We start from the raw sequence: 12,985 nt of genomic DNA on the forward strand, positions 1-12,985 counted from the left end.
ATACCCTGTGGGAGTGATCTCCAGCATCTCTGGGGAGGGGTCATCGTTTGGCGGGATTTCTTGGAGGTGGAGTCTGGACTGAGGCAACTCCCAGGGGGAGGGGGCTTGGGATGGAACTTCCATCCAAACACTGAACAGAGGGCACACTGCTCTCTCAGCAGACCCAAATCAGGTGGTTCACAACTGTCTGTGACTCCAGTTCCAGGGGATTGGACACCTTCTTCTGGCCTCTGAAGACAGCCACAATTCACATGCACATTACAATACAATAATAAAATGCTAATGATTAGTTAATTCTCTGAATTCTAAAATACCCTCAGTCAGGACAATGGCATACCAATTAACCCAGCCTGTTATCTATGTTAGGATAAGTAAATAGTTGTGTTTATAAGATAAACATAATCTTCCATATGCCTGAAAATAAATAGGTATAAACAACAATAACAAAGAGCTGCAAATAGTGTCAGCCTCTCGAATAGCTCTCACAATAAGTGTAAAAGGCCACACGAATAGTTCCATCCTATAGATGCAGATTGACACCGGGAGGGGTTGACCAGTTAGTAACAATGAGAGCAAAAGAGCAGCAATGGATTTCAGACTCAGCCATTCTCCCTCCAAGATCCCCTAGATCCACACCACCACCTTATCAACGGAAGAATTCCAATCAAAGCAGGCTTCTTGCTTCTGGTGGGAACAGAAGCCGTCATGATAGACCGAGTCTAAGGCCGAGAACTCTGGCTCCAGAACATGAGGAACAGATCATTTACACATATAACCATGGCCGGCGGCATTACTAGAAGAGGCTGTGGACAAGCTTAATCCAAGAGCACGCAGTGAGCACTGTGGTGGACGGGTGGCACCCACAGTTTGTACTGCCTTGACTCTAAGTATCTCTCACTCACTTGCTATGGCATCTGAACCTTCCCAGGATCACGTCCTTAGCTCCTCTTTGTGTGGAAGAAACAAAGGAGGCCGACAGCAAGACCAAGCTCCACTCTGTCTTACACAGGTCTGAACAAGTCACTTGGCAAGATCAACAGTGACTTTTATTTGCCTTCCCATTTGGTGCTAAATCTCCCCTCGCTTGACTTCCCTAGATTTCCCATGAGCATTGCTGAGCGCTTCATTGGAGAAATCAACAGAACATAAAATAGAAATTATATTTTAACCAGAGACAGATTCGAAGTCAAGTAACTCATAGGAACGGACCTTGATGGCAATTTTCCAAACAAGAATGAAGTATTTTTCAGATGAAAGAAACCTTGATTCATCTCTTTGAATTCCCTCATGTTATGTATGAGGAACAGGGGTGAAAGAGCCTCCATCACAGACAAATTCCTAGTAAGCCAATGCTACTCTTTCTCTTACTTTTTACTTTTTCTTCATTCCTTTCTCCTTAAAAAATAAGATTTGTTATGTATGTCTATGCCCTGTCTTAGGTACTGTTCTATCACTGTGAAAAGGCAACATGTATAAAAGAAAGGATGTAAGAGCTAGGGAAGGGGCGGGTCTGTGGAACCTGTCTTGTGGGCAGCTCCCAGACTGAGCCTTGCTGTTCCATTATGGAGACCCTCGCTGAGGATCTGTAGGTTGTAGAGAGTAGCTGGGAGAGGAGGAAACAGTTTCTCCATTGGTGTAGCCACTCTAGTGAGGTGCCCATGCTCCTATAAGTGATTCCTTACCTATGCTCCAAAACGTAATCCTAATTAAACTCATCGGTTCACCAAAATATTTACAGATTCATGAATGTCTGTTGAACACATTTGTTCAGCTTTTGTCTCTGTTACTGGGATCAACCCATGACCAAAAGGAACTCGGGGAGAAAAGGGTTTGTTCTAGCTCACAGTCCATCACTAGGGTAGTCAGGGCAGAAACTCAAGGCAAGAACCTGGAGGCAGGAACTAAAGCAGAATTCGTGAGTAAGTGCTGCTTACTGGTTTGTTCCTCATGGCTTGCCCAGGCTATTATATATACACACACAACCCAAGACCACCTAGCAGGAAGGACACTGCCCACAGTCGGCTAAGCCATCCCACAGCAGCCAGTAATCAAGAAAATGTCTCATAGACGTGCACACATGCCGATCTAATGGAGGCATTCTTTAAGGCAAGTTTCCCTCTCCCCAAGTGATTCCAGATTGCTTGAGCTGATTAACATTAACCAGCATAATATTAAACTGTGTCATTTTTTAAACTAAGTCCATTCTCTTATCGATTTAACATATATTTAACTCACTCCATATAAACACAGTACACAATGCTTTAACATTACAGATGTCATTCAGACATTAACACACATGCAAGATGTCACACCGCCTTCATACATAGAGTTTGCAGATATTCATGTCCCATATATGCAGTTACCTACATGCATGTATTACGTATAACATTCTTTAATCCTATTACCAAGAGTGTAACAAATTATTAACTCATTCATCACAAAATTTCTATGAGGAAAATCCTATTGTTGTTCTACTCATTTTATATAAGACAAAGATAGAATAATAACAAATTCATCTAAGGCCATAGCGATGGTTATGAGTAACGTCTACGTGGGCCTGCCCACCCGCATTTTGATCACTGTGTTTTACTTCTCGTGGGTCGTTTTTTTGTCATTGTTATTATCCTACTATCCTTCTCTCAAATTGGATGAGCTGAAAACTGTAGTTACTCGGGGAATAAATAAGAAGATAGCCACAGGACTCATCAAACAGTTTGTCTTTCTTTGAGGCAGGCTTTGGCATGTGGCTTTCTCAAAGACATACAGGATGAGAGGGTTGGCTTTGGAGGAGAACTGCCTTGGAATAAAACTCTTCCTCACACTGCTTTGTGCTGTGAGGTCGGGAAAATGTTGCTTTTCTGAACGTCAGTCTTCTCTCTGGTAAATAGAGATCTATGAAGAGTCCCCGCTGGGATTGAATGAATGCATTAGTTACATGGTTATATAGAAGCAGCTCATTCTTCATGGCTGCCATTGTCATCTCCAGTTTTCTATAAAGGGCTCTTGTTAGGACTCGCTCCCCTTGATTCTTAGCTGAAAAAGTGGTGATAGCTAATACAGACTCAGAGAATGAATGACAGTTCCCGCATGAATGTGTCATTTGTACCAATCCGGGCAGCTCACATGAGTCACGAGCAGGTTTTCATACAGCAGCTGTGTATGCGTGATGCCCAATAGAGCGAAATGTTTAACAATTACGCTGTTTTAAATATGTAGCACAGAGGGAAGGAAAACGAACACCAGTTGTGATTATCCACTTGAAAAGCTCATTAGGAAATGAATTATGGAATAGTGGATTAATTAAGATCATGTAGAAATGTATTTTCCACTTCTGAAAAGGACTTTTTAAAAATGATATGAATCGCACATAATGGCTTGGTATGGCCAGTTTGAAAAAAAAAATCTGCCATTTCCTCCAAGTGGAAAAACCTAGCATTTACTCAGTTCCTGCTGAATGCCAGACATTACTTTCAATCAGCCCGTGGCAGTCCTGTCTGATGTCTGTTATTACTACCATATTCTTGATGGGGAAAATAAGGCTCAGGGATTTCAACAATGTATTTAGGTAACATAACCACTACACAAGGGCCTGGGGCTTTGACTTGAAACTAATTTCAGAGTTCTTCCCACTGAACCCGGAAAGAACCATTTCTGGAAGATACTGAGACTGTAGATGGGATATTAGACATATTTCACTCCTCCTGGGCATGCCCAGCCATCTCCACCATCCAGTGCAGCATCTAACTTCACCTGTCCCCTCTTCTGGACTGAGAACTCTGTAAGAGATGTGGTGACATCAGCTACGTTTATCAGTTCATCCCTAACAGCAGACTCGGGGCCTGCCACATGGTTACATCTTCAACACACATGTCAGGTGAAGAACTAAATGCTGAACTAAAGAAAAGCATGAAGGTCAACCAATCCTCTGTTGTAGGTGGTAGCGTCAGAAGGAAAGGAAATGTTTTGGCCTTAGTGATACAGGGACAGAAGAAAGCTGCTGCTCCTAAAGTTGCTGAGGAGATGCTCATAGGAGTCAAGTAAAGAGCCGCACATCATTTAACCTGGGCTGGCATCCTCCCAAAACACAAATCAAGCGTATAATTATATGAGCAATCATGTTCTGTGTGTCACAGAGCAGAGATCACAAGCGATCACCATCCACCTCCAGGCCCAAGGCTCCATGAATGGTCTCCCAGCTATGGAAAAACTATTTCCAGTAAACACCAGGGAAATACTTTGCCACTTGTCTGGCTCTTGTCAAGGAGACAACCTTCAGTTTCCTCATTAACTCTCCATTAGCTCCTCATTAACTATCCATCTAAGTGGCAAATGGGGCCATTTGCTCCGACTTCCAGACACCAAGAAGAAAGAAAGCTCTTATCCCTGTTAGAAGGTACCATCAAGACTTCTCAGTCTTCCAGATCTCTAGATGAAGCCCACACTGAATGAAAGGGTGGAAAATAGGGACCCGTGAGAGAGATAGAAGACACAGCTAGAAAGAACCAATGTAGGATTGGCCACTAAGTCAGTCTCCTAAAAAAAAAAAAAAAAAAAAAAAAAAAAAAAAAAAAAAAAAAAAAAAAAAAAAAAAAAAAAAGAAAGAAGGAAGGAAGGAAGGAAGAAAGAAAGAAAGAAAGAAAGAAAGAAAGAAAGAAAGAAATCAGTGACATAAAATTAAGCATACTGAGAGGTGTGGTAAGATGTGGAGAGACAACAACTATTTGAGACACACTAAGGTCCAGCAACCCCTAGGAAAATGAGGCTCAGGAGCCAGTAGAGGACAGAGGTTGCTTTGTCTTCGGACTCCTCCTTGAAGAGCACAGTGCTTAGGGCAGGGCTGGTGTGATGGTGCTCACAGCAGGCAGTAGACTGGGGTGTGCAAGACACCTTAATAAATGCTTGGCAAGTAGACACCCAAATAAATGAACTAAAATAAAGTATATAGTTGAATTGGGAGGCAAACAGCACAATAGTATTAAAAAATTGCTCCCAATAAATAATGTTTTCTAAACTAAATCACTTGATCTAAAATTACTACCATGCATTTAGCTTCTCCTCCAAAGGCCCTGGAGCCAAACAACTCACCCCTTACAGAGAGATCGTATAATTTGCTGTCTGCAAAGACAAAGCCTCACGCATTAGATGCAACCCTAAATGCCTGTGCTTAGAGTGACCTTTTGCATTGCCACTGTGATGTCATTAGTGTGATAATTTTATGCAAGATTAAGCATGCAATTATGTGTTAAATAGTTTCCTTGGCTCCTGTGTGCTCACTCAATAAAGCAGAGTGCATTAGGAGTGTCCTATACGTATAGCTCCAGGCCACTGACATTAAACTGCTTCCTCTCTGCTCTTCCCCAGCTCCATATCTCACTCACACTTGCAGATGTACCCTCCAGGCCCAGCACTGGGAGCGTCTAGCTCCCAGAAGCCTCTGTGCAGAGCAGCCCTTGTAGAGCAACTCCAGCTGAAGTGTCTAGAGTGGATTTCGCTTAAGTAAATTCAGAACCCAAGAGATTGCAGCAGGGTTTCACACACTGGCTACCCTTCGGAATTACCTGGGTAAAAACCACGGGGATCCCTCACAGGACAAAAGTGCTTGCTTCCACGCATGACAACCTGAGTTCAGTCACTGGGACCGATATGAGAGGAGTGAACTGGCTCCTGCAAGTCACCCACACCTGCGCATACTGTTCTGGCACTAGCACATGGAATTTATTCATTTATTCACTTCTTTATTTGTGCATTTATTTATTTATTTATTTATCTGGACACAATGGGGAGGGGGCAATGTCAGAAACCCAAACCTGGAGCCTGCTCCTCTCCCAAGCAATCATGTCTAACCTACAGCCCACAGGGCATGCACACCCCAGGATAACTGTGAGGATGGCCCAACAGAGAAACATAAATTTACTGGGGACATTATGAGATTATTTTTTGTGTGTGCTGTCTTGTGACTCAGTTGTGTGATCCTGAGTGTGAACACTGCAGATGATAACGTCATGTTGGATGTCAAAAGGCTGGACGAGCCTGAAAGACCAAGTACTAGAATTTTTCTTAAGATTTATTAGTTTAATTTATATTTGTGTTATATGTATATGTGCCTGGCTGAGTTTATCCTAGGAGGTCAGAGGGTATCTGATCCCCTGGATCTGGAGGTATAGGTGGTTATGAGCCACATAATGTGGGTGCTGGGAACTGACCCCAGGTCCTCTGAAAGTTTGGTAAGTGCCCTTGGTACTTGACTTGGTAAGATGATCTGCAACCACAGAAATTTTCAATAGTTGCCCGAGCTGCCTCCAGCACATGATCACACTCAGACACACCGCCTTCCCAGTCCTCTTGCTCAGGACAATTGTCAGAACTCGGTGCTAATGAAGATGTATTTTGATTTTACCACCTCAATATTTCTGACTGCCACCAGCCCCATAGGACAGGAAAGAATCGATTTGCTCCATGTTCATGTACAAAGCAACTTAATTGGATTTTCTTCCATCCATTTGTTTTTAAGTTTAGTAGTAGGGAGGCAAAATGATGGGAAGCAATGTTTAGTATTAGCCTATCCCATGCAAATATACTTGAGGTCCCCTTGCATAGCTTGTTTATCTTCCAAGCCACCAGGTGGCAGGAATTTTTCCTTCCGTATTTACACAGAAACTCAGAGCTGTTAATTGGCTTGTACAAAGTCACACAGTTGATAGATGGCGATGCCAAGAGGCACACAAACAGCTGGACCGTCTGCTGTTCGCGCTCAGCTTCTTAGGCCATGCTGCTCTTCCTAAAAGATCCATATTGAATGATACGGCAGCAATCTAAACCGTCTTAAGTTAATGAGAGGAGAGAGGACACATAGCAGTTAGAAGAGAAGATCAGCATAAGAGATTCACAGGGCTGGGATGCAGCTCAGTTGTTAGCATACTTGTCCAGCACACATAAAGCTCTGAGTTAATCCCCAGGACCCAACTGTAAGCACACACACCTGTCATTCCAGCACTTAGAAGGCAGAGGCAGAAGGATCCGAAGTTCAAGGTCATCTTCTGGTGGAGCTCATCCAAGGCTAGCGTTTGTCTCAAACAAACAAATAAACAATAAAAACTGAGAAGCAGCAGAACACCCTAAGCTAAGGGAAGGATTGAGGCGATGCCAGCTGTCATTGTCAGAACATGCAGCCAAAGTCAAGGCAGCCATCTGATGGTCTCTTAAGCTGTTAGAGCAGCAGAGCCGTTTCCTGCCAACTGTTCTCTTGGCGGGCACAGACCCGCACTGCAGATGCTGACGCCCTACCTAGCAGGGAAGAGGGAGCATGTACAGACAGGACCACCACTCCTTGCTTAGTCGGGAGAATGGAGGTCCTCAGGGCCACTGAACAAAGTTCCATAGAAGGGGACATCTGAAGTGGCTACCCAGTAGGGAAGAGAGGCAGAGGGAATGGCAGCAGCTGCATCAAGGCAGCAGAAACATTGAAGGTGGTCTTGGACTTGGAAAGGGCCTTCAATCAGTTCCTGAGACAAGGGAAGTGTCCCCACTCTTGCTGACTCCCTGTTTTCTTTGAAGGCTAAGGAATGTGTGTAGATGCATGTGTATGCACATGCTTGCATGTAAGACCAGAGGTCAGCTACAGGGTCATCCTATCCAGTTTGATTTTTAAGATAGGGCCTCTTGTAGGCCAGCAAGTCCCAGGGATCAGCCTGCCTCCACTCCCCAGTTCTGGGATTATAAACCCACACCACCGTATCTAGATTTTATATGGATACCAGGGATCAAGTTCAGAACACGGGACGAGCACTTTCCTGACGGAGCCATTTTCTCCCTGTCCAGAAGCTGGTCTCTTGGGCCTGTGGTCTTAAACAGCACCCGCCTGCAGGCATAAGTCAGGGCTCTGCGGAGGTTCTTCCTTTCAGGACCACACAACAGTGCAAGGGACCTGACCCTTGCAAGGGATCTTCTCCCCTGGCCCACAGTCTAACACAGCCGTTTCACATACGATTCAAAATTGCAAACGTTTATGAAGATTCCTCATGCTCCTCTGCCACTTCACTGATGGCAAAATGTTCGTGTCTCCCCTCCATGGGGACAACTGGGTTCCTTAACTAAAGGGTTTAAAAGGGCTGTCTCCAAGTTGGGAGGGAACCTTGAAGCCAGCTTCTGCGGACACAGTTTGAATTCCAGGCGATTCTCTTGAAGCCTGAAAAGAGGGTCTGTACACTGTGGCCTCTAAAGAACAGAAACTCCGTTCATTTTATTAATGGTGAACTTAGCAGGCTTTAAATAATGATTTGTCCTCATGAAAGAAAACTGGGGTAGAAAACTTTAGATCTGCTTATTGGAATAATCTCAGCAGCCAGTACGTACTTTCCAGTGGGTTTCAGACAGTTAATTAAAATTAACATAACTTTCATCTTCTTCTCCTGCATCAATTTAAAACAACATAGCCAGCATGCCTTCTAGTGACACCCAGTCAGAAAAGTACCCAGAGGACAATGGATCACTGCAGCCCCTTCATTTTGAATTATTTCAGAACACTTGGGATTTCTGGCTAGTAGGTGATAGTGTGGCAAGGCTAACTGACTTACTGCTTCACCCGCCCTCAAACTGGGCAGCTTATCTCTGTCTCTCTGACACCCCCAACCCTTTGAGGGCCTCACTAGAGGAGCCAGTGAAGTCTACGAGTCTACCCTAAAATAACTTTGCAAAGTTCAAGTCAATCCTAGTCTTATGATATAATGCTGTCAATCACACCGAATCGCCCTGATCTCCTGGAGGCTGCCTAGGTAAAGAATGGATTTAGTCCCTGTTCTATGTCATACCTTCTAGTGGGCTAGTTTTACACTCATCATCCTCCTGCCTCCACTGCCTGAGTGCTGAGATTCCAGGTGTACCACACCTAGCCTAAATTCAGTCTCTTCTCTTCCTACAGCTGTGGAGGGAATCTATCCCAGGTGGGTCACATCCCTCCATTATCCTAGGAGACCAAGAAAGACCTCTGCATCCCTACTGGTCCACTGGTGACTAACCTCTGTTCTCTCTCTCTCTCTCTCTCTCTCTCTCTCTCTCTCTCTCTCTCTCTCTCTCTCTTCAACCCAGGGATTTCAGAAGAGCCCAATTCCCAGGCCTGTTCTTATAAGCCCAACCTGTGATGGCCAACCATATTCTTAGATTCATTCATCAATGTACTGAATGTCAAGATAATAGAACTGAGAAAGACCTTAAATAATTTGACCGAAATTCCACGAATACCAGGGAGAGTTGGAAACAGATTTTATGATATCACTCAACTCCAGAAAGGTTAAATGACTTCATCAGGGTCAAACAGACAAAATGCCAAGCCTTTCTTCTGAGCCCTGCACAGAACCCTTGCTGCTCAGTGTTATCTTCAGTATTGATCTCACCCTGGAGCGCCAGAGAGATTCAGAGTTCTGGGCCTCACTCAGATCCATTGATTCAGCTTTGCAAAGTCCTGGGGTCATCAGGGGTCACTGCAGAGAGAATGAGAACTCAGGGCAAACAGGGTCCTGAAGCATGGCTCACCTTTGGCGTGTGCACAGCTCAGGGGTAGAGCCCTGCTCTGGGTGGAAGCTGAAAGTGTCATTGGTTATCTTGCAGTTCCATCACTGCCCGCTCTTCTGGTTTTCATGGCCCTAACACAGATACATAGCTGTGGTCTCATGCCCTGAGGATAGAGAGTAGAAGTGTGGAGTACCAGGCGTGTAACAGAGAACCGTCACTAATACTATTTCCAGCCTTTCATTCACTGTTCTTACCACTTACTCCTATTAACCATACACACCGAAGGGGTCACTTTTCAGCCTTCCTTGGTTTTAATGCATTGAGTATCATTTAGCTTTCGTGTTGGATTGTTATCTTTAAATTTTGTGTTTCTGTCTCTCTAGAAAATTACTAAGCAGAGGGCTGGAGAGATGGCACAGAAAGGACCTAAGTTTGGTTTCCAGCGCCCACATCAGGCAGCTCACAACAGCCTGTACTGTAGTGTGGAGCTGCGGGCGGCCGGGCTCCCAGCCGCCGGCTAGGTTTACATCCGAAATAACAACACACAAATTGTATTCTTTTAAACACTGCCTGGCCCATTATTTTCAGCCTCTTACTCACATCTTGACTAACCCATATCGAATAATTTGTGTAACACCACAAAGTGGTGTCTTACCAGGAAAGATTCAGCATGTCTGACCTGGTGGCTGGCTTCATCGCATCTCTCTCCCTGAGGAGAGGCACGGCGGTCTGCCCCAGAGAGGAGAGGCAGGGCAATTGTCTGAGCCATCTACCTCACTTCCTTCTTCCTGTTCTGTCTACTCCACCTATCTAAATCCTGCCCTATCAAAAAGCCAAGGCAGTTTGTTTATTGGCCAATGAGAATCCTCCATCACCGTACCTCCAGCTCCAGGAGATCTGATGCCTTCTCTGGTTTCTGGGCACCTTCACCCAAGTGCACACGTGGCACCTAGACACGTGTCTACATATACATAAATAAATAGAAAAAAATACACATACATAAATAAAGAGAAAAAAAGAAAAACTAGAAGAAGAAATTTTTCTTTCTTTCTTAAAGAGAATGAAGGTAGAAAATACTGATAAATAGTTTACTTTGGTGCCGTTTAATGAGTGGGGAACCCTTCCCCAAACCCAAACCAAAGAACACCACATGCCTACCATCTCCTTCTTCCAGATCCAGGAAGTCAGGCTGCTGGCAGCTGCTGGGCACATGTGGCTGATCTGTTGCCCACACTGGCAACTACACACATTAGGGACAAGGCTTTCCTGCAGTCCCAGCACTTGGGAAGCTGAGGCAGGAGATTCATGAGTTTGAGGCCAGGCTGGACTGCAGACCAAGACACTGCCTCAAAACCAAGGGGTGGGTAGTATTGCACCAGCACCATGTCCCATCTGTGAATAGTAAAGAAAAATGTGAAGAGAAAGAAGTAGAATTTTAGTATCCCAACCTCAACTAAAATTTGTTGAAGTGCATCATACTTGAGATAGAATCCATGCTGATTCTGCGTCGTGAAGAAAGCATTGTGGTTTTGACAGCAGTGAGAAAACCAGGATTCCAGAAGACAGGCTCCGCAGCCTGTAGGTGTGGACAGTGAAGGATGGGGCCTTATAAAAATTGGATGTAAGGTTCTGAGGACCATGCTAGGCTTCAGTGGGGCTTCTACAGGGAACAGACCCAGCACCCCACAGTGTAAAAGCCCAGGATTGTTCAAGAGAGCTGAACCTCTGAGTTGTTGCTGTTGTCACAGAGTTCCAGAAACCCCCAAGACAGAATTAACCCCAGTGTATCCTCTGCAGGTCTCTCTGCCACTCCCCCCGGACTTCCACCGTGAGGAAAGGAGCGGCAGGACCAACATCCTCTAAGATGTTTATATGGACCAGTGGCCGGACCTCTTCATCCTACAGACATGATGAGAAAAGGTAAAACCCTTGACTCGGGGTGCTCCCAAGCAGACTTCACAGAATAGATGGACACAGAGGGCAGCGAGGTGTTGGCTCTTTGTCGCTGTGACCTGAGAACAACATAAGCAAGGGTTTACTGTGGTGTGTGCTTGGAGAATACGGTCCATCATGGCGGGGTTTACTGTGGTGTGTGCTTGGAGAATACGGTCCATCAAGGTGGGGGATACTGTGGTGTGTGCTTGGAGAATACGGTCCATCATGGTGGGGTTTACTGTGGTGTATGCTTGGAGAATACGGTCCATCAAGGTGGGGGACACATGGTAGCAGGAGTGTGAGGCAGCCCATCAGGTTGCGCTTGTAGTCAGCAAGCAGAGGCAATGCTCCTGCTCCACTTGTTGGACTCAGGAGCCCAGCCTCTGAGACGGGGCTGCCACATTCAAAGTGACTCGACCCGTTTTATGTCACACGCTTGAGTCATCTGGGAACAGAGAACCACAACTGAGAAAACGCCCCCACCAGATTGGTCTACAGGCAAACCTGTGGGGTCATTTTCTTGATTAATGATTGATACGGGAGGATCCAGCACACGGTGGGCAGGGTCACCCCCAGACAGTGGTCCTGGGGGCTGTGAGAAAGCAGGCTGAGCAAGCCAGGAAGCAGTACCTTCCATGGCCTTGGAGCAGCTCCTACCTCCAGGTTCCTGCCTGGAATTTTGCCCTGACTTCTCTCAGTGATACAGTGTGAGCTGAGAATTGGAAGCTAAAATAAACACCTTCCTCCCCAAGTTGCTTTTGGTTACCTGCTCAGTTAAACTTCTCTGAAAATACCTCCACCACAGGCCAGGGGTGTGTTTCCATGGCTGTTCTAAATCCTGTGGAGACTGACCCATAGAAACTGAATCCATGTCTTAGAACATGGGAGGACCTCTGCACCACAGGGTTGTGCCTCCAGACACTCTGGCCTTTGACCTTCATCTCTCCTGCGTGCTCACGCACACCCAGCGACTTCACAAGACTGCTCCCTGTCAGAAATGACCTCCCACACTCATACGCCCACCCACCCTTTCCTTCACCAGCCACAGCACTGCCTGAAGACACCCAGGCAGGACTTGAACCCACTCCCAGTCTCATCATCCTCTTTACCCAGGCAGACTTCGCTCTGCTGTCTGTGAATTTCCAGAACACTGCGCTGTGTCCAGGACACAGTAGACACTGAGGAAACTGATGCAAGAGATGGACACGGCATTTCTAGGCTCCAGTACTGCAGGAGGAAGGCGGAACTGCGAGAGGGCTCAGAGGGGGTTGGGAGGTTTGTAGAACCTTCAGGGGGGTTGGTAGGTTCATGGAGTCTTCAGAGGGGGTTGGTAGGTTCATGGAGCCTTCAGAAGGGGTTGGTAGGTTCATGGAGCCTTCAGAGAGGGTTGGTAGGTTCATGGAGCCTTCAGAGAGGGTTGGTAGGTTCATGGAGCCTTCAGAGAGGGTTGATAGGTTCATGGAGCCTTCAGAAGGGGTTGGTAGGTACATGGAGTCTTCAGAAGGCTTGCAGGAACAGCTGACAGGAGGGAACAAATGGGATG

At 45.7% G+C, this 12,985-nt stretch overlaps 1 protein-coding gene across 1 annotated transcript in view; it reads left to right on the forward strand.

Annotated features, from left to right (window-relative positions):
* Positions 1-12,985, forward strand: part of Kcnmb2 (potassium calcium-activated channel subfamily M regulatory beta subunit 2) — a 262,358-nt gene that overhangs the window by 215,066 nt on the left and 34,307 nt on the right. Inside the window, exon 2 of the mRNA XM_038348400.1 lies at positions 11,305-11,427. Within this exon, the coding sequence (XP_038204328.1) occupies positions 11,372-11,427 (56 nt within the window). The 5' untranslated portion in view covers positions 11,305-11,371. The remainder of the gene's footprint in view (positions 1-11,304; positions 11,428-12,985) is intronic.

The sequence above is a fragment of the Arvicola amphibius genome, chromosome 11 (assembly GCF_903992535.2).
Source record: "Arvicola amphibius chromosome 11, mArvAmp1.2, whole genome shotgun sequence".
NCBI lineage: Eukaryota > Metazoa > Chordata > Mammalia > Rodentia > Cricetidae > Arvicola > Arvicola amphibius.